This window comes from Corvus moneduloides, chromosome 20 (genome assembly GCF_009650955.1).
Source record: "Corvus moneduloides isolate bCorMon1 chromosome 20, bCorMon1.pri, whole genome shotgun sequence".
In the NCBI taxonomy this organism is placed as follows: Eukaryota; Metazoa; Chordata; class Aves; order Passeriformes; family Corvidae; genus Corvus; species Corvus moneduloides.
In genome coordinates, this window is record NC_045495.1 from 1,864,924 (window position 1) to 1,889,610 (window position 24,687).

General features: G+C 42.3%; 1 protein-coding gene across 3 annotated transcripts in view; it reads right to left on the reverse strand.

Annotated features, from left to right (window-relative positions):
• Positions 1–9,890: 9,890 nt before the first annotated feature.
• The window catches only part of USP32 (ubiquitin specific peptidase 32), a 62,413-nt gene continuing 47,616 nt past the window's right edge, over positions 9,891–24,687 (reverse strand). For all 3 annotated transcript variants that reach the window (XM_032130307.1, XM_032130306.1, XM_032130308.1), the window contains 18 exons: positions 22,941–23,095; positions 22,611–22,692; positions 22,042–22,116; positions 21,352–21,490; positions 20,990–21,095; positions 20,412–20,585; positions 19,741–19,915; positions 18,962–19,113; positions 18,248–18,359; positions 17,850–18,046; positions 17,334–17,518; positions 16,886–16,972; positions 15,835–15,955; positions 15,017–15,208; positions 14,165–14,456; positions 13,323–13,726; positions 12,939–13,031; positions 9,891–12,282 (listed from right to left, as the gene is read on the reverse strand). In XM_032130307.1, coding sequence (XP_031986198.1) covers positions 12,109–12,282; positions 12,939–13,031; positions 13,323–13,726; positions 14,165–14,456; positions 15,017–15,208; positions 15,835–15,955; positions 16,886–16,972; positions 17,334–17,518; positions 17,850–18,046; positions 18,248–18,359; positions 18,962–19,113; positions 19,741–19,915; positions 20,412–20,585; positions 20,990–21,095; positions 21,352–21,490; positions 22,042–22,116; positions 22,611–22,692; positions 22,941–23,095 — 2,915 coding nt within the window. In that variant the 3' untranslated portion in view covers positions 9,891–12,108. The remainder of the gene's footprint in view (positions 12,283–12,938; positions 13,032–13,322; positions 13,727–14,164; positions 14,457–15,016; positions 15,209–15,834; positions 15,956–16,885; positions 16,973–17,333; positions 17,519–17,849; positions 18,047–18,247; positions 18,360–18,961; positions 19,114–19,740; positions 19,916–20,411; positions 20,586–20,989; positions 21,096–21,351; positions 21,491–22,041; positions 22,117–22,610; positions 22,693–22,940; positions 23,096–24,687) is intronic.

Genomic DNA, 24,687 nt, shown 5'->3' on the forward strand with positions numbered 1-24,687 from the left:
CATTTCACAGGCAGCTCTCTAAAGGCTGGAATAAAATCTGGAGGATCTAGCTCAGCTGTCATTTACTGCCAATGATAAATGATAAATCACAGGGCACAGCCCTTAATTACAACGTGGGAGCATCTTATTTACTGTGAAATAGAGCAAAACAGAACTAAAAGGAAGAACAAAACCTGCTGGAAAGAGGGTGAGTCCTCTCTAAGAGCTCTTCAGCACCAACCCCAGTGTGAATAAAATCTCACTGGGCAAGGATCAGTGTTTTTACTGAGTGGCTTGGTGTTGTGGCAATAAGGAGAAGGGAAATGCTCCATCTGCACCTCTGACAGGGATTGAGTTCTCTCTGTCCTCTCCCACAGGCAGAGGTCATCTTTGCACCCACGTTCTGCTCTGGGGCAGGACAAGCCAAGGACAAGACCAGGATTAACACAGGGAATAAAAAAACCAAACCCCAGCAAAAGCTATTCCCTGGAAAAAGCAGGAAAACCAAGAAGGCTTCAAGTGGGACATCTGATTTGCTTTGTGAGGATGGCTATGGAAAAGCAATTTGCTGTTCCACAGGTAACTTAAGGTGCTGACTTTCAGGAATTTTGTCTCGGCTACGTTTGGCATGAAATTCTTTTATTGTGAAGACACCAGGAAATGACAGTCACTCCTGAAGGACAAATAGCCAAGGCATGATACAGGAAAGGGTGGGGGGAGGAACAGGAGCATTTGGAAGGATCCAGCAAGAACATTATTTTCCCATGTCCAGAAGAGTTAGCACAGAACTGCACTGATCCGTTTCACATATGTCGGAGCCAGAGTTGATGACTGTGGGGCTGAAAGCTGCAGTCCCAGGGAAAATCAAACAGCACTGGCAACTACAATTGGGGTTAAAACAAGTAAAACAAACAGGGGTTTGTACAACCCATCCAAAACCACTCCTTTCCCAGATTTGGGCTACACCTTGGTTTGAGAGCAGCCTCTGGAGGTGTGAGAGGTGAAGGCACTGCTCCTTCCCAGTCATCAGGGGAGCAAGGGGTGACAGCAGGGGCAGGCACAAAAAAATTCCTAATACAATATGTTTTCAGCAAGACATTTTTCTCAGGAAGCACCAAGAGACAAGGAAACCAAACCATTACTCACAAGAAATGTATTTACATTACCCACAAAGAATTCTGACAAATTTGGCAGCTCCACTTACAGTCAGCTCCTCCTGTGACAAAACACCAGCTCAAAATGAACTTATCTGGACAAAATTAGTTTTCTGTGACTGCTGGGAGAGAAGGATAAAGCTTTTTCCTTTGTCCTTTCCTTCCTTGCCCATCAGATGTGGATTCCATGGGGAAAACAGCACTTGTCAGCACCCCCCCTGTTAAAAAGATGTCACACAGCAAATCCATGTTAAAAAATCCATTCATCCACCTGTAGTCAAAAAAAGAAAGATACAGAGAAGCCTATCAAACTTCCCAGGCTGCTTTTAGAGTTTAGTAAAGGTGGAGTTTAATAAATACCAGGTGTAACATCAACCCCCTCTGATGCAGGGACAGGGATCTCATTGCCCAGGAGCAGCACTCCAAAAATCACAGCTGGACTCGATGATCTTAAAGGTCTCTTCCAACCTAAATGGTTCTATTATTCTATAAATTATTCTATAAAGATTATTCTATATTCTATAAAGATTATTCTAGATATAGATAGAATATATATATATATAATTCTATAAATGATTCTATAAAAAATTATTACTCTTGGAGATTGGAGGCTCTTTTTGGTGGAGTTAGAAGTGGACTTGGTGGTTTTCTTCCACGAAGCACTAAAATGAGATGGGATTAAAAAACTCTGCAATGACAGAGAAACAAATGACCTGGGAACTGAGGTGGCTGTGGAAACGTATGGAAATAGGATTTTTAAAGAAAGGAAATATAGGATTTACTGGTAAATTACAAGTACCTGTGGAAAAGGCAATGAAACTCCAGCTGGAGGCACAGCAGGGCCACAGTGACCTCAGCCAGGACACTTTTCCTTCCTGATCTCCTCCAAACTCCTCCTGAACAGACACAGCTCCTTCGAGACAGCTGCTTAGAATGGGAACATGCAGTTTTCATTATGAGCTTTAAATGCATTTCCCAAAAATAACCTGCTGTTTGGGGCTTTTAGTATCAGAAATAAATCCATATACACCGCTAAAACCTGATTATAATTAGTCACACAAGTAAAATTATGAGTGTAATTAACTACAGCAATTAATTGAAATGCCTTTGGGACATTATTTCCCTTCTTGCAGAGGAATGCAATTTGCATTTAAAGTTACATCACAAAGGGTATAAGATGGTAATCAATTTGGGTTATTTTATTATCTTTTACCTATTAATATCTTCTGAAGTGATTTAGACATCCACTACTCAAATACAGTTTGATGTAAAGGAAACCCAGACAGCTGACACTGTTTTAATGGGTTTTATTTCCCCACAATCCACTCCAAGCTATGTAAACTTTTCCCTGCCCTTCATTTTTTTATTGCCTCACAAAAATATATTGGTTTCCACTGAGTGGAATTACCTTTAGAATGCCACCACTCTTCCTCTCCCCACCTCACCAGGGCTGCTCCTTGCTCCTAGCACACTGAGAGATCTTGATGGATGAGTTTGCAGACTGGGGGTGGTTATGAAGAATTTATGAGAGAGAAAGAAAGGCTGAGAAGTTTTACATTTTGCTGATTGTGCTGATGTCGATATTAAACTCTAAATAAATCATAGACAATCCCTATCAAGAGTGCAGTATCTTTGTCAACCTGCAACCATTGGAGTTTGTGGTGCACAAAGCTCTCAGCTTTACACAAAATGCTTTTCTTACAGGCAGTAAAACATAATTTTTTGCGTCCTGGAGCCCAGCAGCTACCAGGAAACCTGGGAATAATCCTGGGAGAGCAGCAGTGACCTCCCTGAGGAAAACAAAAGGAGTTTCAATCTTAAAAGAGCAGGATAAAGACAAAAAAAATCAACTGTGGAGGTGCTGAGGCTTCTCCAGCCCTGTCAGCTGAGATCTCTGTGAATGATGCCCCAATTTCTATGCAGCCCTTCCTGCCAAACACTTCTGAGAAAAGGAGGATTCACCACTCATTTCCATCTCCTCAGGGCTCCAAATCACTGGTACAGCTCAAACATTTTGGGAACCGGGAGCTGGGCCAGTCCCAGGAGTGTGGAGAGAGCTCAGTCCACAGGGCGGGTTGGGAGCAATTGCCAAGGCTCCATTTACTCCCGTGGTTTTATAACCATTTCTTTTATAACTTTTTTTTTTTTCTGATTGGCAGGAACACGGTGTCTTATCAAGCCCTGCAAAACCAGCTCTGGTATCACCCACACGAACCCCCCCGGAGCAGGTTCCTATTGTCCCCTTGTTACTGTGGCAGTGCCAGGCCGTAAACGGGAAGCTGGGGTTTATGATCCCGCAGGCAGGAGCGCACATGTGATGGAACCAGATTGATTAACTCTAAAAACCCAGCCATTAAAGCTCATAAAACACAAACACTCCAAACTCGGGTGCAATTCCCGCTGCAGCCATGGGGGTGGTGTGGGATTAAGGCGGCGAAGGCCTGGCGGGCCCACGGGCAATCCGCAGCCCGCGACGTACAAACGCCTCACGGAAAGCTCATGAAAAAGCAAAATCCTGCCCGTCTGATCTTAGCAAGTGCTGAAGGACCTCAGGGAAGATTCAGCCTCGGGAAAGAGGCATCAGCTTGGTGAAAGCAGCAGCCACACACGAGGGGTTCCCCGAAGGGCTGTGGGACACGGAACCACCTCGGAGAGTTAAACTCCGTGACAGAAGAAAACCAGCGCGCACAGCAAGATCTAGAAAATGAAATTAACTCTTCTAGTGACAGCTTGGACGAGTCCTCTACCTTCAGGAACATCAACATTGGTGGGTAATTTCCTCTCCTCCCATCCCTTGCTCCTTTTTTCCCTTTTGTTTAAAAAAAAAAAAAATCCCCACCAGTGACAGCAAAATTCAGCTTTACCAAGGATGCAACAAAGACTGGAATGCACAGCCAGGGAATAACCAGGCACATGAGGGGCTCTCCAGCAGGAAACTGCAAAGATTAGATGAAAACAGCAATGTTCTGAAATAAAAATTCAATTAGGGCCCTACCAAAAGAAAAAAAATCCCAGCTAGGGCACAGCACAACTGTGGACATGCAGAAATTTAAGATAATACAAGTGACCAGCCCACAACACATTCAGCTTTTGGTATTTGAAACATTTGGGGAATCCTAAGCAGTAAAATTGCTGGAAAATCTTTGGTACAGCTTGCAAAGGATTGTCAGCATCAGTCAGCTGAGCTCCAGGAGGGATTCTGCATGAAAATTATTGTGGCAAAGGCAACAGAGAGTGATTGAAGGACTGGATTTGTGCAGGTTGCTGTCCAGCTGAGAGGCCAGCACAGCCAGCCAAAATAAATCTGGCCCCTCTCTGCAAGCAGTCTTCCTCAAATGCCTTCCTTTGGAGTAATCTTTTATTTTAAGCAAAATACACAAACAGAAGAAAACATTGTCAGTTTTACTATTGTACACATGAATCAAAAATATCCACTATAATCATCACCAAAATAAATTATTGTCCCAGTTTGGAATGGTGGGAAACTGCAGTTTTCCTTTCGTTCAAGTGGAGGACATTTTAGGGAATGATATTCCTCAGGGATAACATACATTTTCATGGATTTGAGTAAGAGTTATCATATATTTATTTATATTATGGCTGTGCATATTAAATTTAGTACTGTGGGAAACAGAACAAGAGCCTTAAGTGGCCATTGTTATGCGAGAGAAATGAAGGATGACACTTCCAAAAGGGCAAAAGCCCCTTAAAACAGCAGCTTTCCATGAAATGAAATAGTAGATAGGATATATTTTGATATTTGGATGACTGTACCCTTGTTCTTCAGGCAGGTAACTCCGTGCAGCATTTCCCCAGTAAAGCACTTTACAGCTGCATTTTAAGGCAGAGAACCCAGCTAAGAAAACCCTTCCCTGTCCCCCTTTTCCCTCTTTTTTTTTTTTTTTTTTTTAAGCACAAAGCAAAAGAAGTTTTGTTTAACGGGCTGGAGCAATCAGAGGGATCAGAGCTCAGGTTGCGGACGTGTCAGCTTTTCCACCACTGATCCTGTTCCCCTCAGCCATCCTGCATTTATTTTTAAAAGGTCATTAAGCAAGACACAAAAGGTGAAGTGCAATGTTACAGATTTATAACCTGGCTGGGCCCTGCCTGGAACACAAAGCTCAGGTACAGGAGGAGTCTCTTTGTGCTTTGGGACATCAAAGCTCAGCAGCCAAAGGCAGTAAAAGATATTCAGAGGGGAAATTCACATCTGTGTTCTATCCCTCACCTCGCTTTAATCATCCCTTAGTGTATTTTATTTATTTGAACTCTACCCTTCCTCACACTCAGCTTGGCTTTTGCTGTGTCACAGCACCTGCCACTCACGTGGAAGAAAATTTTAAATTATAACCAGAGGTTTGGGCCCAGTTAAATCAGTTAAACAAGAGATTTTGTGCTAAAAGCTGATCATTCTTCAGGTCACTCTTAATTCTTACTACTTAAACTGCTGTTAGTTTGCCACTGAGCAGCCAGATCTCTGGATCATGTTAAAATCAAACTTTAGAGTCCTCTTTAACTGAGCCACTATTTGAAAATGTACACACTGAAAATAATCACCTTCTCTCTAATAATTCATTCATAATCATTTAAAGAAAAAAATAAAGAACTGGAAGGAAAGGTAAGAAGTTTAAACACCCAGTGTGACATCCTTGCTCACATCTCATGGCCAAGCTGCTCCTCTGATATGCTGCCAACTCTTTATCAAAAAGCTTCCACTCCAACTCTCTTTGTTACCAGTTAAATGCTGGGGCTGCCTGTTCTCAAAGAGTCTGTGGGCCCAGAGATTTATTCCCTGGCGTGTGTCTTTTAAACAGGAACATTTATATAATCAAACCTGGAGATAAAAAGGCACGGCCACATGGCAAGCAAACATTTCCAACGCACTTGCTCCTGAGCAAGGTCACAAACACGAGCGTGTGCTCATGGCCAGTGTGCAGCACCGGGGCCTTCCTGTGTGGAATCCTTTCCTGCCCCTTCAAGGAGTGTTTGGGTACAACAGGAATGGCTTTGATTTAAAGGGGTTTTTTTATTCTGTATCAAAAGGAAATTCCAACATTCATCCACCTTTCTGTTCTGCTTGCTGGGGGCTCTCAACACTGAGCCATGGTTTAAATCATCCCCGCGTGAACTGCTGGGCCACAGAGCTCCAGCATTCAGCCAGGTCAGCCCTGGGCTCTGCAATTCCCCTGGCCTGGTTTGAACTGGAGGTGCTGGGGGATGTGCCCCAGCTGTGTCCTGACAGCGCTGAGCTGAGGGGGGATCATCACAGCCCAAATTTACTGGCTCTGCTCCTGCTGAGTATCGCTAAATACTTGAGTCTGCATCACATTGGGGTATGTTCATCCAGCCCTGCTGCACAGCTCTTCCTCCCTACTCATCCTCCCTCTCTTGGAATCCCAAGATGGTTTGGGTTCCACTGTCCCAGGTTGCTCCGAGCCCTGTCCAACCTCGCCTTGGGCACTTCAGGAACGGGAGAGCCACGGCTGCTCTGGCCAAGCCCCTCATGTCCCCTGCCCTCGCCAGGCAGCGGGGGACAGCTGTCACCCTGTCACCAGAGCCCCTGGAGGAGGGACCTGCCTCACAATGTCCGGGCTGAGCTCTGTAATCACCCTGTTCCTTGCATTGTCTCCTTACTCCAAACAGCACAGAACAAACACCATTTGTAAGGGTTTTGATTTGCCACTGGTGGTGTTGGATCCTGTTTCTGGCTCTGCAGCAGCAGCAGCAGCAGCAGCTTCCCTCTGTTGTTATCCAGCTCCCAACCAACATCCACACTCCAGCTTTCCTGCAGCTTCTCCTTGGGAGGCCACGGTTTATTTATAAGACACATAAATATTTTCCCCAACAAAATGCTGCATTAAATGAAGGCACAGTTTCATTGCATGCTAAACATACAGAAGATTTAACCTAAAACTCTGCTTTCTATATCACATTTCAGCAAACTTTAAACCAGCAGGGATTACCTGGTTACCCAGGGATGCAGCAACTCCTGGACAAACTTCTCTGTGATGTTAAGACTGAGCCAAAGCTGTTGTCCCAAACCTTTTCATTGACTCCAAACGTAGCACATAAACCACCACCTTTCCAATTTATTTGTTGGTTTAGTTCCTTTCTTCAACCTCAGTTTGACCAAAACCTCTCAAATTCATGGTCTAAAAGACAAAATAATTTGCAAGACACTTTGAGGGAATAAGAAGCTGGAGAAGAGTCAGGAAGAATTTGTGATTTAATAATTCTATGCAAAAATAATACCTTGGTAAGGGCACCAGGAGCTCCCTGTGTTTCCCATGATCAGGATCAGGGAAAAACAGGATTTTAACCTCACACAGAGATGAGAAACAACACTGAGAATGTTCACAGCAGTCAGGAGAATGTATTTCCAAAATCCAAAAAAAAGTCATCACACACCACAGCTCTCTCAGCCACTTCATTTGGACTCTGCACCCAATAAAAATCTAATGCTGAAAAAAAATTTCAGCAGCACTGAGAGAAAAAATATCAGAGTACAGAGAGTCCTGCATTGCCAGCTCACACAAACACTCTGACAAAGGCTCTGAAGCATCTGCTGCTGTTTATTTGTTTTTGCAGGGGAGGGAAGTGCCTGAACTCTGACCACCCAAAGCAGCTTGAGACCCACCTTGGGGACACCCCTGTGCTCTCACCACGAGTTTTAAATGCACTGCTAAAAGTTGGGTGAGGTTCAGTCATCAGGTCTGTCTGAAATGACCCTAAATATAAATAAAAGCTGTATTTTGCCATGAGTTTTCCTTATTGGTTTTCTATGCTCACAACTCCCAGGGAAATTTAATTTCTATCAAATCTAGAAGCAACCTTAATCTGTTTTCTCTTTTGTGACCCATTTTGCTGAAGGGACCTTATCAAACATTGCTTTTCATTTCCACAAACAGGAAATCTTTTACACATGATCGAGGAAGCCAGAGGCTTGTCCCAAACAAAAGGCATAATTTCCCCAGCTCCTGACAGGTTTTTATTTTCCTGAAACAATAAATCAGCAAGCATGGATGATTGCATTTTACTCACTTTTTGCTTCAATTTACTGGACCTGAGGGAAAAAGGGTAACAAGAGGTATAATTAATATAATTAATATCTACGTGGATGCTCCGGGCCCTGGGCCAGCAGCCGTGCCTGGAGCCCGGCACGTTCTCAGGACATGATCACAGCTAACAGATAAATCCGGCATATTTTGATACTTAGATACAAGGAGAGGCAGGGATACAGCCTCCTGTGTCAGCCCACGGGAAGGCAGGGAGCAGGGGGAACAGCAGCTCCAGAAGGGATCCAACACTTGGATCAGGATGGAAAGTGCCTCTGGAGCTGAGATTTCAGCCTGAAGGGAAGGGACAGTGGTCACTCCTGTGGGCAGCAGGGCCCTGCAGGGTTGGTGCATCTGTCCCTCCCCTCTCTCTGAGGGGAATAAGAGGGCTTGGCACAAGAGGCGCTGTCCCTGCTGCATCCTTCCCCTCTCTCCCAGAAGGGCCAAAAGCCACCCCAGGTTTGCAGAAGTCTGACAGGACAGGTGCTTCCACACTTCACACACACAAAGGTACCAGGGAAAATCCCAGCACAGCTCATTTCCCACTGCTCCCATCTCACAAAACGGGCTCTGCTCATTTCTGAGCCCTCCTTCGAGACCTGCACAGTTGTGATCTGGAAAGCAAAAGGGAGTCAGCAGCAGCAAATGGCTGCAGGTTTGGGCAGGGATGTGATGCCTTCATCTCTTTCATGTCCCCTGCTGCACTCCTAAATCAATAAAAGCTTTACCACTTACAGCAGCACGTATGAACATCCTTGGTAATTAGAGTTTCTCATCCTTTTAAATTCCACTTTCAATACCTCAAAGTCTTAACAGAGGAAAATTCATGATAGGAACGACTGTCACCCATATTCTTTATATTGAAATTAAAATTTCAACATTGAAAATGCCCAAGTGACTCCAGTGACACCATGGGGTGACCACACTTGGTAAGAATGACCAATGCTCTGAGAATTGATCACCAGGCAGGGGAGGTGACTGATGAGAAAGTGTCACCACCCAGTGCTGCACCAACACTCCCATCCCAGCCAGAGATGGCTTCACTTCCAGAGACACTCTGGCATCACCCTGGGGATGCTGGTGCGTGCTAATCCTTGGATAAATACCCATTTAGCATCTTCAAGGCCATAAAATAAGAACAATGGTTCATTTCCAGCTAAACGTCACCTGTGCTTTTGGAAGCGCTCAATAGCCAGGGTGATGAGTGCCCCTGACATCAGCTCTGTGCAGACTTTGGTCTGGTTGCCAACTCAACCAGATCCACTTCCTCCTTGGAGAAAAGCAGGGCTGTAACTGCAGCAGGGCTCTCCCATCACTGTCTGCTCAGGGGAAGGGTCTCTCACTGTCTGCAATCACCAACTACGTGAGCAAACAGCCCTGGCTGCAGCAGGGACACCTCAGGACTGGATATCAGGTACCTGCAGATCCTTTCCAAAGATCCTTTCCAAAGACACCAGAGCAAAACCGTCCTGTACTTAGGGATCACTTCACTGCTGGCATGGATTGTTTTCAAGTAATAAGTGTTATTATCATCAACAAAATACCCAATTTACCTTTTGTAAACAATGCAGAAGCTGCAAAGAATTGCTGGATGCACGCCCACGCTTCAGCTTTTGGATTGACAAAGGCATTTAAGCTTCATGGAAGCAGCACAGACACTTCAAAGCAGGAAAACAGTTATTAAAAATTATCTGACAAGAAGTGACACTTCATCTGCATCCACAGTATTTAATTTGTTGGAATAATATAGTTACAGATAAACAGGTTCACTCCATATACAATTACCAATACCTTTGTTTTAATACAGCTCATATTCCAGTACATCAACACTATTTTATTTACAAGGCATTTATGTACATTAACATCTTTCTAAAGTCAGTGCATTGTCAATAAGTTTTATACAATAATTTACAAAGTGAATGTAGTTAATAGTTAACTTAATAAATTTACTACTAATTCTTGAATTAATTTAATTTAAAAAATTAATTACAACCAATGTAACAAACACAGAAGATCAAATAACATTAGTAGATTGTGCTACCTGCTTAAATAAAACATTTTAAAGTAAATCAGTTGAAAATCTTTCACTTTTCACGGAGTTTGCGGAGGGAGGAGTAGACAAGTGGGTGTTGAAAAAGCTTCTAACCTAGGAATTCACAAGTCATCTTTGCTTTTCTTTAGGCTCAATGTTCAGACCACTTTAAAGATAAAAGACCATAGAGGATAAGGAGCAACACCTGACATGTAAGACGAGACTCATTTTTGGAACAGATCTGCTGTCCCCAAAGAGGCACAACCTCCAAAAGCAGGGAGGGCTCTGCCTGGGCAAAGACAGCCAGACCAGCTGATATAAATTCTTAAATGGATAAACCCCAGATCCTCCTGGAAATGAGAAACTCACTGAAGGTTTGGCATTCTTGTCAAACACCCCAAAATGAACCCAAACATTAATTGCAGAGAACCACGTAAGTAACAGTTTTGTTAGTGAAGGTACAAAAATCTAGAGAACTGGGAAGATGATGTATGACAAAATTAATAAGCTGCTTAAACTCAGCTGAAGAACAAAAGGCCAAAAGAGTGAAAATTTTTATCTTCATTCAGATATGCAAACAATTTAACACTGAAAATGTCTGAAGAAATGCCTGCTCAAAAAAAAACAACCCTCTTTTTTCCAGTCTCTGCTAAGACTCAGTCACACTTCCCCTCATGCAAGAAGCCCCTTGAATTACAGAGCATGTTGCAAGGGCATGGAAAGCAAGTGTGGTTTAATTTCAAGTATTTGCATAACCTGCTGTAACAAAAAAAAAAAAAAAAGATAATTTGAAAAGGCAACCAAATTTTGAAAACAAGAAACTGAATTAGGAAACCAATAAAAAAACCCCTCCATCCACAAATGCTACAACAGCTACCTGACAGCCACAGCTTCTTCCTTTGAAATACACAGTGGATATTCACAGCCATTCACTCCAGAGCCCTTACAGCAACAACAACAAAAAAACAAACAAACTGTGGGTTTGAATTGAATCAGATGCATTTTCAAAAGTGCAAATTTCAAAAGCAACACCAGTCATGAAACATAAGCTCAAGCATCTCTCCTTCCAAAAGCTGGGAACGTTTTGTGCAATGTGCACGTTTTAAGACACCGTGAGTGTAATCACAACTACTCTCTCCAACCTGAAGTTTCTTCTTGAGGCAGCTCAAAAAAGTTTGAGCCAGCACTCTTCAGGCAGAAAAGCCATTCCTGAAACATGTTGATCTGCACAGCCAACACGTGGAGAAAACACAAGTATAATAAACCATTCAAGTGTAGAAATTAATCTCTTCTCAAATGATGATTTGGTTGTGCTCCCAACATACAGAAAGAAAGCAACTGACACACATTAGTGGTGGCAAAACTGGAAACTTCTCTTCCCCATGACAATAATTGTTTCCATTTGTGCACTTTTCCTTCTCTTGCCTTCCCTGTTTTGCCAATAAAATGCAATAAAACTGCAGGAAAAAGGAGGTAGCAATATCATGTTGTCCAAAGACAACACTACAAATTGTTTTTCCCCATTACCTTAAACCTAACAAGAGCCTCAGGGGGGTGTTAGAACAGTTGGTGAACTCTACACTACTCTGTTTAGCTCTTTTTTGGATGTTTAATTTAGCTCTTATTTGGTCCTAGTCGGCTTTTCTCAAACCATTGGATTTAAAGGCCAGTGGCAGTCTCAGATGTCCAACATCAGAAACGTTTCGAGCATGTAGTGAGAAAACAGAACAAAACGATACTACTGGGTATTAACTGCTTAACCAGGGGGTTCTTCTTGTGCTTTCAGCTCACAGGGGACAACCACAACCACAAGCTCTTACGGGTCTCAGTCCCACCTTCCCCAAGGGCACACCCCAGGGTTTCTCCCTCAGTCCATGGCAGCCCAGGCTCACTGCAGCACACAGTACTTCTTGTAGTCGGACTCGAAGTCCTCGTCCATGCTGCTCGTGTCTGCCATCTTCTTGCCATCGATCTTGGGCAGGAACTGGGCATAGTCCACCCCCTGCTGCTCGTAGAACAGAATGTAGGCAGAGTCCGTGTCGATCTCATCCGGGTGCAACTCCTGACACAGGGAAAACACCCGGAAAACCACCATGGGATAATTGTGGCACTGTGCTTCAAACACACAACTGTTGCCCCAAAAAGTGTATTTTTAACTGGGTGTAACACAAGGAATCCCAATTTCTGTCTCCCTTCTTTGTTAGCTGGCTCCATGAATTACTTGAGAAGTCTGACAATTTTATAGTGATGAATGCAAATACTTAGAAGTGTCAGAACTGAGTTATTCACCAATTGAATACAAACTGCTGCCATCATGGAAATATATTCCTGGCTTTCCATTCTTAGTCATTTTCCCATCTTTGTACAAAACAAGCATCTTCCCTTAACTGTGGGAGCAGCTGATGAACAGATGTTACCTTGGAAAAAACCTCACGTACAATTTCAGTTAATAATTTTAGTATTTATCTGATGCAGCTTTGGAGGTGCTCATGATTTCAAACAGCAGCTCTCCACAAATGTCTGGTTTAATGGATGCTGTGAGGGGTGGAATGGGATGAGCTTTACGGTCCCTTCCAACCCAAACCATTCTGTGATTCTAAGACTTCTTTAGCCAGAATTTCTGATTCTGAATTTCTTTAGCTCTGGGTAACCAAAGCAAAAATTGTTTGAAATAATTAGAATAATTATGTGAAATAATGAGGAAAAGAAGTGCTTTACCTTGCAGCTGCTGTCATTGTAGCAGTACCACTTGTTGTTTGGGTTTTTGGCATAAGTGACATAATGACCCCCTCCCATAATTCCTGAATGGCACTGAAGAAAAACAAAGAAGAAAAGAAATCCTGGATCAAACATCAAATAAATGATTCCCAAGTTCATTATCTCTGAGTGACAATGGCTCATGACAATCTAGACAGCTGGAGCTAACTTTATACACAGAAAGAGAACAAACTAGAGAGACTTAATTCGTACTCAGTTTTACAGCGAATTTATTGTGCTGACTTTTGCTCTCCTTCCCTACAGATCCCTGTGCTGGCACGAACACAACATTTGGTTAAACCAGAGTCCCAAAAAGGCAGTTTTGGCAGAGGAGCAGCCACCTACCGAGATTGCATATAGGTTGTAGATGGGGTTGACCCAGACGTCGTCTCTTTGGTCGTCGGCGGTGTCGTCCTCGCTGTGGTTGTCCCCCTGCCCGTTGCCGAGCGAGCTCTGCTCCCACAGGTACCCGTTGGCCAGAGCCCCCTCGCTGTCCTGCCCGGGGTACAGCTCGCCCTGGCTGCCCCCCAAAACCTGTCCTTTAGTCAGAGCATCCCCCTGCTCGTGCTCAGCACCGTTCTCTCTGTTTGCAGCCAGATTTTCCTTGCTGCTGGACAGTTTGTTTTTCCCCAGCTGGGGCAGCCGCAGGCGCCCTTTACCTCTCCCCAAAGTCCTTGGGCTGCTGTTGGGGCTGCTGTTTTTACTTGAAGGGCAGCTGGTTCCACTTTTCCTCCCCAAGGATGGAGATGCTAGGACAGAAAACATAGAGATTACTAAGATAGCACAAACACAGTCCGAATTTCTTTTCAAAGTGATTCTTTATAAAACCAACCATTAAACCCCACTCCTTCACTGCAGCTCACGAGTAAGATACAGAAGTAAAAACCCATCTTTGTGCACACACATCCATACACCTAGAAACTGAAATTTAACTCTTTTATGCAGGAGCACATCCCTCACTCTCACCCCAGCCCACTTACACAAGTACCAATATCTGTTGTCACTGAGCAACTTTTTAAATTTTCTTTCATTTTTTATGCTAAAGCTTCACTAAGAAATGTTTCAAAGTGTAGTGCTTTGGCAAAAAATACCCTAAACATTAAAATTTTGTACATAATAACATTTTCCCTCTCCAAACACCAGCACTGAGTGGAATTTTCTCTAATCATTCCCTACCCATTCCCTACCTTTGACATTATTGATGACAGTAGTGTTTAGGGAGGAGGGACTCCTGTTCAGTGTGTCCCCTTCTCCTGGTGTGCCACTGATCTGCACATCTGTTTTCCTGGTGTCCCCTTGGCCGGCCCGTGGTTCAGGAAGGCTGTCAACCTGCAGGGTGAGCTGCTTCCTTTGGAAATGACTCGGATCCCTTTGTACCAAAAAGGCACTTGGGTCAAAATTTTCTCTGGGAAATTTAACGATTTTCTGGGATTTTATCCAGCGGCCGTTGACAAACTGAAATCTTTTCAGGTGAATGATCTAAAGGGAAACATTATAGAGGAAATTATTAAAGGAAGGCAATGACATCCCAGTGAGCAATATCACTGTTTAAAGGGAGTTTTTCCTAAAACATACACATTTTATTCTTTGCTAGCAAAAATAATGCTCTGTGTGACAATTTGGATTTTGGGATCGAGCTGGTAAAATATGAAACTAATATTTTCATGTGGAAATGATGGCAAAGGTTGCTTCAATCCAGTGATTAGCACCGTCTGTTTTGAATAAGCTACCAAATATGAAAAATAAGAACTGCAGGTGTCCACAACCAGAGAGGAGATCGTGTCACCAGCTGAGCATGAGCTGTGTCAGAGCAGCTGACACTGAGCACAAACCAGCACCATTTCCTGCAAGGCAGCAGCTAAAAACATTCAAAAGGATTTGAGGTTTCCTTTATTTGCCTGCACGAAGCAAACTCAGTCAGTGCCCCTCCTGAGAGCGTGAACAAAGCAAATCATCTTACTCAGAGCAAGGCGGCCTCAGATTTGGGAACAACGTGCTTTGGGTTTGCTGCTGAGGAGGAAAATTACCCAAGATCGTACCAAAATAGGGGGAAGTCTCCAAAGATCCAGTTTTTTGGTGGCCAAACAGTGGGTCTTGCACTTGGAGCAGTAGTACATCTCATCCTCCCCCAGTTCCTCCTCACTGGTGAAGGCTCTCAGACAACTGTCCAGGTTGATGGGCTCTGCTTGGGCTCGGCGGCTTTGTTCAACACTTTCATGTTCTTCCACGATCTGAAGGGAGAGAAAACTGTCTCTGACTTGGAAATGTAACACACACTGCTCAGAGGAAGGCCCTCCTCACAGATAAAAATGAGACGTGCTAAGTTTTAGCAGGAATTTTATTTCAGTTATGAAGAGGCAGATAAAATAATTCACTGTTCTTATACTTGGGCTCTGTTTATAAATTATCCATAAAGCACAACTTTATAGATAAAACTCACAAACTGTACCAGTTATTCCAGATTAACCCAGCTACAGCCTTACCTTCAGATGTGTTTTGTTGACTCAATGAGGAAATAGGTTTACTCACATGCACAAATGTTTATAGTTACAGAAAATTTATCCAATTAAGATATTTTGTAATGTATTATGATATATTTTGACTAGCCTAAAAGCATCTCACAACAGACAGCAAATGCACTGCTGTGGCTCTTTAAAAGCCTCCCTTCCACACCATTAGACCACATAAGAGGCCGAACATCAAGACATCAATTTATCCAGAACATACTGCTCCATGATTACTGCCTTTTGGTTTAACAGAAAATAGAAAAAAGCAGCATCAAATAAATAAAAAGGCTGAAATGGGTGGTGTTTCAGAGGTGCTAACAAAGAACAAAGAGTTTCTGTTGGTATTTTACCCGTTCCTGCGAGGTTTGGTAGCGCAGGTGGAGCGCGGTGGGGTCCCAGTCCACGGCGATGTAGGCATTGCCCACACAAGCCCTGTCCTCCGTGCACTCAATCTTACAGCCCCGGCAGAATCTGAATCAAAAGGTTGGATGTGGTCAGTAAAGTGTCCAATCACTTCTCCATTAATTCAGTTCTGCTCCTTGTTCTGTATCACCTGCACCCTCCAAGCTCCAGGCCTCGCCTTCAGTGTCAGACATGTTTTTACACAGCAATGCTCAGGGTAATTTGCATTTTTACTGCAGGACTTTAACAGAGTGAGAGATGGAAGCAGTTGGGTGAGCTCAACCATCTACCTGCACATGATCCAGTGGAAGGTGGTCCTGCCCATGGAAGGGGGCTGGAATGGGATGGGCTTTAAGGTTCCTTCCATTCCATTATGATCCAGCGCTGACCAAACGCAGCTATGACCCCAAAACCTCCACTGCTCTGTCTCCACAAGTTATTTGCACCATGATAACTAATTCTAAGAGGTATAAAACACTTTTTAAAAAAAACAGTTTATGGCCTGAATACCTTCCAGCAAGGGTCTGGAATTTTCCTTAGCAAGTCTTTGTTTATGGAAAATTCCAAGCGTTCTTCCAGGGTGAATTTCTTATTGCCCATTTTAGTTCTTACCCTTCAAATGGCACAGGAACTCACAGGGGTTGATGAATTACATCTAAAAATTCAGATTTGTGTGAACCCCCCACCAAACCATGCAAGTCTGTGGACATACAAGGCTGCACACAGACACAGTATTCTAAGGGGTTAACAGGTTTTGGATAATCTCATTTCTGTCTCCTAATTTAAAGTTTCTGTGGCAGCAGAACTTTCAGCTCTGCAAGTCATAAAAGCTGTGCTGCAGTACAAGTCTACCTGGAGAGAGTTCTGGTGAAATTACATTCCAGATTCTCATTGTTTGATATTACCTCTGAAGTCTGAAATGTACCACAGACCCATTACCATAAATTACCTTTCTGCTGGAGTGATTCCCTGCTGTAAATGGAAAAAAGGACAATTTACCTGTACCATGGACACCAAGCACAAGAATTTCCATCCTTCTGAACTACCCTGAGGGTGAAGGGGTACTGGTACCCCATGCTGTCATCACTGAAATAGAGGAGAACACAACATCAACCAGCAGCACTCTCACTGCAATTGCCTTCCTTCACTGGGCTTGTTATGATTACTTAAAAAAAAAAAAAACCCTTAAAATGATAGTTTTGGTTACAATAAACTATTAAAAGCTGCGTTTCAATGGCTTAAATATGTCAGATATAAATAATCATCAATCTCTGGATAAGAACAAAGCCAACCTTTAAGTGCAGCTACATTTATCTGTACTAAAAAGGATTTAATTTTAATTATTGCCATTATTATGAGAAATCAAATTAATACAATTTTATATCTTGCAAGCAAGTCTAAGGCACTACATTCTAATTCAAATCCGAGGCTGAGGTGCCCAACTCACCAGTCCTGTGCATGGTTACTGGCTTCCTGAGGAGGGAGGGGGCTGGCCAGCCTGGAAACCTGGATCCACACAGCATCATAGAGGTCTCTTTTCCGTGTGTGAACTGTGCAGGGAACAATTAATGGCATTCCAAAGAGACTGGGCCGATTCTTCTGAGATGAGAGGAAATACAACTCTGTCCTCATCTGTGGGAAGCAGAAGGAGGAGTCAGACAGAAAGGTGCATTGACTCCCAGTACAATAATCACCTGCATTGCTGGCCTTGTGACTTATTTCAGGCCTTGGCAAGAATCCTTAATTGTATTAAAACTGCTCAAATTCCAATACCAAATACTGTCAATTTTGATCACTGACTTGAAAAATGTCTGTATTTTATGAAGTTATGGCGAGGTTATTTGACCACGTCAAACATAAACGTGTATAATTATCATGTGGACATTTAAAAACCCCTTGCTTTTTAGCAATTTCTTTCCAAGAGTGTAGCACAAGCACTGGATAACCGTGCAAGCCCACTGACCATTTTCCTGTGCACTGCAATGATGTACCCTGTGCAGGGGCTGTCACACAGCGAGGGCACGTGGCCGTTGAGGGTCCAGCTGGGCGGGCTGCGCTCGGTCCCACATGGCACCACAGTGTTTGGCATCCCGTTGGGAATGAGGCTTGGCTTGGGAACATCCCCGTTCATCAGGATGGTGGGAGCTCCAGTTGAGATGTCTGGAGGCAGACAATTAAATGATCAATTATCTACAGCAACCACAGCTGATCCCAGGACTTTTATCCCTTCCATTCCGTGTGGATACTGAGCACAACCCTCACTTGTCCTTTCTTTAATCCTCACTTAATAATAAAGTTTTGTCCCGAGTTGCTCAACACTCTGCAGTTTAGCTAAGCAGGAAAAGCAGAGTTTTCTCTCACCTGTCTGCACAGGGCTCGATGCTGACGTGGGGGAGCCTGGGATGGGGATCTCAAACGCGCACAGGAAGCCGCTCACGGACAGCCGGACCTTCTGGTTGTCCTGAGGGAAGTTCTTCAGGAGAGAGGGAAGGCTGGTCAGGCACTTGGATACCTTCATCTGGGACTCCAACCGTGTTCTGTTCTTCTGAAAACTGCATTTATCAGCTCCTCTCTCCCTCCCATCTGCCTTCTTACACCTTTCCAGAAGAATAAAGGAACCCAACCCCTCTGCAGCAGTTCTCAGTGGTTCTCTGAACACACCAAGAGCACCTCATTTAAGCACTTTTAATCTACAGCAACAAAATCTATCTGGAAATATCCATACACACTGTAGAGAACTAAGCCAGTCTTTACTTATGCCCCTGATGTCTCGACAGTGTTAAACTCACGACAGCACTTTGAGATTTATTATTGCCTCAAGGTGATTTTATACTTTTTTTTCCCTAAAAATATCATTAGCAATCAATTCTAATCTATTTACAGCAAGCCAAATTACTGTTTAAGAATGAAATAAAAGTTCGTATAGAGAGATAACTAAGCTGATTTTTTAATCATATTTTTAGTTAAATTATTTCACAGTTCTTGTAAGCAAAGTTTAAATGTTAAAAACAATAAAGAAGTAACAAAAATCCCCAAAGCATGTTGCAGCAATGATTAATCTTTTTTTCTTTTTACCTTTATATTGGAGCTGTGCACCTCTGCAAGCAGAATCTGCTCTGGTTTGAGGCCACAGAGTTCACTCAGCTGTTTTTTCAAGCCTGTGTACTTCTCATCCATGTTCAACCTCAGCCCGTATCGAACAGGAGTGGTACCATCTAATTTAATTACTTTAAAGGGGAAAAGAAACACACTGGTCAGCAACCCAGGCAAGTCTTAATGACAACAATGCATTACAGCTCCCCACTTAGTGGAGAGTATTTCTCCCCCACTTCAATGGATGATTTATTTTATTTTCCCAGTCAATTTTTAAGGTCTGCAGGCAATGTCACAATGTCAGAAAATCTCTTGCTGCACATAGGCAGTAGAAAATGCTTTCAAAATTCCTTTCACTTTTTCACCATCTTTTCTTTTGCCTCTTTTTCCAGCAATCCACAGGTCCTTCAGAGCACAGTTCATGACCCATATCGTATTTTCCCCCAACCCTGGTTTTTCCTCTGGGCAGATTTAGGACAACCTCCACAAGAGGGGGAACAGAAGGAAAGTTCTCCAAATCCCCATTTTACTCGTTTCTGTATTAAATCCTTCAATCAAGACTGAAAATGGGCCATCCATGTTCTGTTTCTAAAGGTTTTACCTTAGTTTCACTGTGTTCCAATGAAAATTCTTGCTCTCTATTATATTAAAATGACTTAATTAAAATTCTTCTTAATAAGTAGTAACACAAAATTTGATCTTTTATAGCTTTTCCACTTCTACAAATTTTATTTTATGAATGTCAAGTTTACACTACTCACCTGTAATTTCTAGGTGCATGTAGCTGTCCATTGGCAAAGGCAAGGATAAAAAATTAAAAGGGTCAAACCTAACACTTATATGCCCACAAGTTTTACATTTCACTTGTGACTTCAGCTGCCCATGAAATAAATCTACAACAATGGATCTGTTTCTTCTCAGATGGTTTTCCCAGGCCTGAAATGAAGCACAAAAAAAATATAATACAAAGTTAGAAACTGAAGACTACTTCATTGGTGTCCAAAGTTTCCCTGGCCTATGGGAGTCAAATTACTTCCACAAAAGTTATTTACTCATTTGTAATAAATAGGAAGTATTTAGTTACAGCACAAGTAAAGTTCTCAATTAACACAATAATCAAGGTATGACACAATTTAAAATATTTCTGATGGGATCATTAGGCATCTTGAAATATTTTGATACTCCCTAATTTTGAGGAGTTGTTCAAAATAGTTGTGAAATATCTTTGTAATTTTATTACAACAATTAAAATTAGATTTCAGCTCAAAGGTGAAACTGCCTCTGTAAATCACAGCTCTGACAAGATCCAAAAGGTGCTACAGTCCCAAAAATGTTGCCACAGGCAGCCTCATCAACAATTTCTCACCTTAGTACTATAAGGAAAAGAAAAAATACACCAAAAAAGCCCAAAGGCAAAGATTTGAAGCCCTACCTCTGCTGCTACTTCCCAGTCTGGCCGACCATCACTGTCCTTCAGTTCCACATATGGCTTATCATGAACTCTGTTCAAATCCTCATGAAGCCCATCCAGAAGAAAAGCAAGAAGCTCCTGTGAGTCTTGCTGTTGAAAGCCATTAAATCTTGGAGCATATTTTGCTATTGTCCACTATAAAAAAACCACCAGAAAGTCATTTATAATCATGTAACAAATGTAAAAATAAAGCAAAATATTGTAGATGAGACATGTGCTGTCAATGAACACAAATTCTACTGCCAAGAGCTGAAGGGAACCCCTTTGCTTTCAGAACAAAAGCTCATTTACAGGTAAATGCATCATCTTTTGTCCCCAAAAAGGGCTGTAAAAGCCACTTCCTACAGCACAACCCCAGTCACACCAGGTAACTCCTCTGGCCTTACAACCACTAATTCCACCAGGACTGATGAACACTGGCCCCTTCTAGGGAAGACTCTGAGTCTCCAAACTGCTCCAACACAGGTAACATCAGGAAGAAGTGCATTGAATTTCTGCTTTTCCAAGAAATCCTTGTTTTCCACCTTGGAATAACTCACCCGCAGCTTTAAGGGGGCTATGTTCTTCTGGGTGCCACTCCACAGCTCCTGAACCAAATCCCCATAGCACTTGGCCATGTGTCCTTTCATTCCTATGGGATTTGTCCTAGAAATTACAAAGGAATTAATACCACATTAAAATTTAAACACAGCTCAAGCCTGGAGATGAAGAAGGAAGCAGAAAAGCTTCCTGCTCTCAGAAACAAGAGGCTGCATTTCCATGCCTCTAACGTAGTATCTGCTGCAGAGCTGGTAACACTGAATTTAAATGATTCCTTTACACTGAATTTCAGCTTTCAGAAGCAGCCAGCCTGAATAAATGTTCCAGCACCCAAAATGCCACTGTTCTCACACAGAATTACCTGTTCAGCTCATAGAGATGCCTTCCTGAGATGAAGTAGCGTGTCAGGGGCTGGGTGTTGCTGACACACTGGATGCTGGAGTTCATGAAGCACGTGTTCCCCAGATTGCTCAGGCCTGTAGCACCCTTCTCAGTAGGAACTGAGTGAAAAAACATCATTAGAGCAGTTGTGCAGATGAGAAAATTCAGAATGTTTTAGCAGTGTCTCCTAACAGTAACCAGTTTAATTTAACCTGCTCCCAATTGTGACACTACACAGATGCAGCAGATGTTTAAAATATCTGCTCTCTCAACTCTGCTTCACAGAAATTGAGGCATTTTGTTGATGTGATCCACCACAGGCAGCAGTACAATCCATACAGAATACTTCCAGGTCATTATGATACTGAAAATTCTGGATTCACTTGTTAAAATCTTAAATATTCCTCGCCTTAACAAAATCCAAGGTAATAAACACAAAGTCCAAAATCTGCTGTGTACCATTTACTAAAGCTGTGTCTGAACAGCTACAGATTTATCTTTACATCCCACATTCCCAGCATTTAAGTTAATATAAAGACCCAGCAAAGCAGCATAAAAGACCTCACCCAGTGTTAAAGGGACTTGTGTTAAAAAGAATTGTTTTAACATCTCAGTTGTTTCCTTGGGTTTTTCTTCTCATCATAATCCAGCGACTCTGTGAAAGACTCACCTTTGTGTCTGTCTATTTTACTGCTGTTTGCTATAAAAGACATCTCTTCTGGCCAGCTCATGTCTTTGTTTCGAACTAGAAAGGGACATGAAAAGGGGTTTTTAAAAATTGTTACTTACTCCAGAGAGCTTACACAGCTGAAGAGCTTTAATTAAAATTTTCTAATATTTGGGATTAGAAATTTGCTTACTTTTAGCTATTATTTTTGCTAGTTTTCATTTCAATGTTTCTAATCATTATTGGAACTCATTCTAACACTGGCATCCCTCCAAGCACACCAGTAACACCTTTAGAGAGCAGCCTTGGGATTGCTTTTGCTGTTGAATAGCAAATTTTTCAGTGCTTATTCTAATTCTCAATAAGGATCCACCAGGTCTGAACAAATCAGTTCATGAGCCATCACTAATATTTTTTGTTGTTGCCAACCAACAAAAGGTCCTAAAGTACTTCAAAATAGGGACAAAATACATGCAAACTTTCCTAAATTAGCTTTGCCACCACCTGCCCATAGGTTCCCTCTGTAAACTTCTATTTTTAGTGCATAAACCAAATATAGCCCCTTTTTATACCTTCTATTACTAAATGCTGCTCATCTTGGATTTTAAGATATTCCAGTCTGTGATCTTCATCATCCAGCAAAGTGAGATAGTTCTGCAGGAGAAAAAACACCTCACAGAATTAGAGTTCTACACGTACAACACTCTGAGGATCCTTTCACCTCAAAGCAAGGGAATTAAAGCACAGAAAACTCTGAAAAATAAATAGCAAGAGTCTTTAACTGTAAAGGATATTTATGGCCACTCTTTAATTTTTCTGTGCACATGTATTTAATAGTTTCTGGAAAGGACTAAAACACATCATGTCCAATAAAAAAAAGGAAGGCAAAGGAGCAAGATTACCTCACTGTTGTAGAGCCAGAGGCGCATGTCCTCCTCCTTGATCCGTAACCTCTGGGACAGATACTCGTGGATCTCTTTGATGGTTTGCATCCGACTGAAGCAGCCAGTGTAAGCCAGCACCCTTTTTAAAGGGGCATTTGGGGAAGGGACATTCCCTGGATTCACAGGGAGAGAAGGGGAGAAGAGAATGGATTTACCCCGAGGTCAGATCAATAACAACTTATACACTAAATACACTCTCTGCAAAAAGTAGTAGACACTTGTAGTGCTTGTGTTTATGGGTTAGGTGGAAACCCAGTTGTTATTGACCCTTAGGGACAACAAATTTGCTATCACAAAGCAGATAAAATACCTCCCTTCTTAGCAAAACCTATTAGAAAATGCTCCCCTGAGATTCTCATAGGAAATACAAAAAAATTTCAATGAAGTTTAATAAGTTTTTACAGTTCTTTTTGTCTCTTAAAGACACGGCAGGAGAGGCAAAGGGGATTTTCAAAATAAAGGGCTTCAAAATTTCATACAGATTTCCTTTTTGAGAGAACATTGTAAGTAAAAAATAAGGTAAAAAAAATCAGTTTGACTATTTTTGGAAGTAGCATGACTTTGCTTCAGCTCTTCTGTGAGGATGAATGTTGATCTGTGAACATGAAATCAGCCTGGCAGCTCACAATAAAAGTACTCTTAATAACTAAATTTCTTAATAACTAAATTCCTCAAAACATTCTGTGAAGACACCTGGAATTTCCACCAAAATTCTCAACAACCCCACATTGGCCACACAAATTAATTAATTGGTCAAGATTGTTGCTCTTCATAATGTGAGCTCATCTTTAAAAAAACATTTGCACTAGAGATGAGACCATGAGGGGGTTTTTTTTGAGTTTTTTTAGTTTAAGCTTCAGAAGTTCCCCCCACTCCTTACAGAGACATGAAAAGCTTTTATTATCCAGCCAAACCCAAACTGGGCAACTGCAAAACTTAAGTAGCCTGAGAAGTGACACAATTCTATTTTCACTGTTAAAAGGTTACAGTAAAATAAACAGTACAACATGAAAAGGTGCAGTGTTATATTATCACATGCAATTTGACAAGAGAGTAAATGATACCTTATAAATCAGCAAAGCATCAGTCTGGCTTCAGTGTACCAAGCAAAGTACTCAGGTTTTTTAAAAGAAAACAAACCAACATTTTCTGTGATTAGGGATCAGAGGATTAGTGGTAAGATTACAGCAAGAAAGCACATCTGAGAACTCCACAGGATTAATAACTGATTGGACAATCAAATTAGTGCAGTACAAAGTAATTCCAAATCAAGATCAAATTTGGCACATGAGAAGATTCTCTTCATTGGAATTTGGGCATTTTAGGATGTCCAAACAAAGCAGTTTCCATTTGATTAGGTCAGGCAGGAAAGCTGAATTTGGGCAGAGGCAGTTTGTGCAGAACTCGATGGCACAGGCAGCTGCTGACTACACAGAGGGTTTAGATCCTACCAAAGCAGTGAAAAATTGAGCATCTGCATGAGGGTTTTAACCACATTGTGACACAGCAAGGCTGAAGGATTGAATTTTCAGCAGTCAGGTGAGCCCATTTCCAGACGTGTTGCTGTGGATGCAAATGTGTATCTGTGTGTGTCCAGATGTGAACAGCAGGGAGTCCTTCCAGCCTCTTGTGCGAGGCAAACTGCAAACTGGAGACAAATCCTGCAACACTGCCCAGCTGAAATGTGAAGCCACAACCTAAAGAT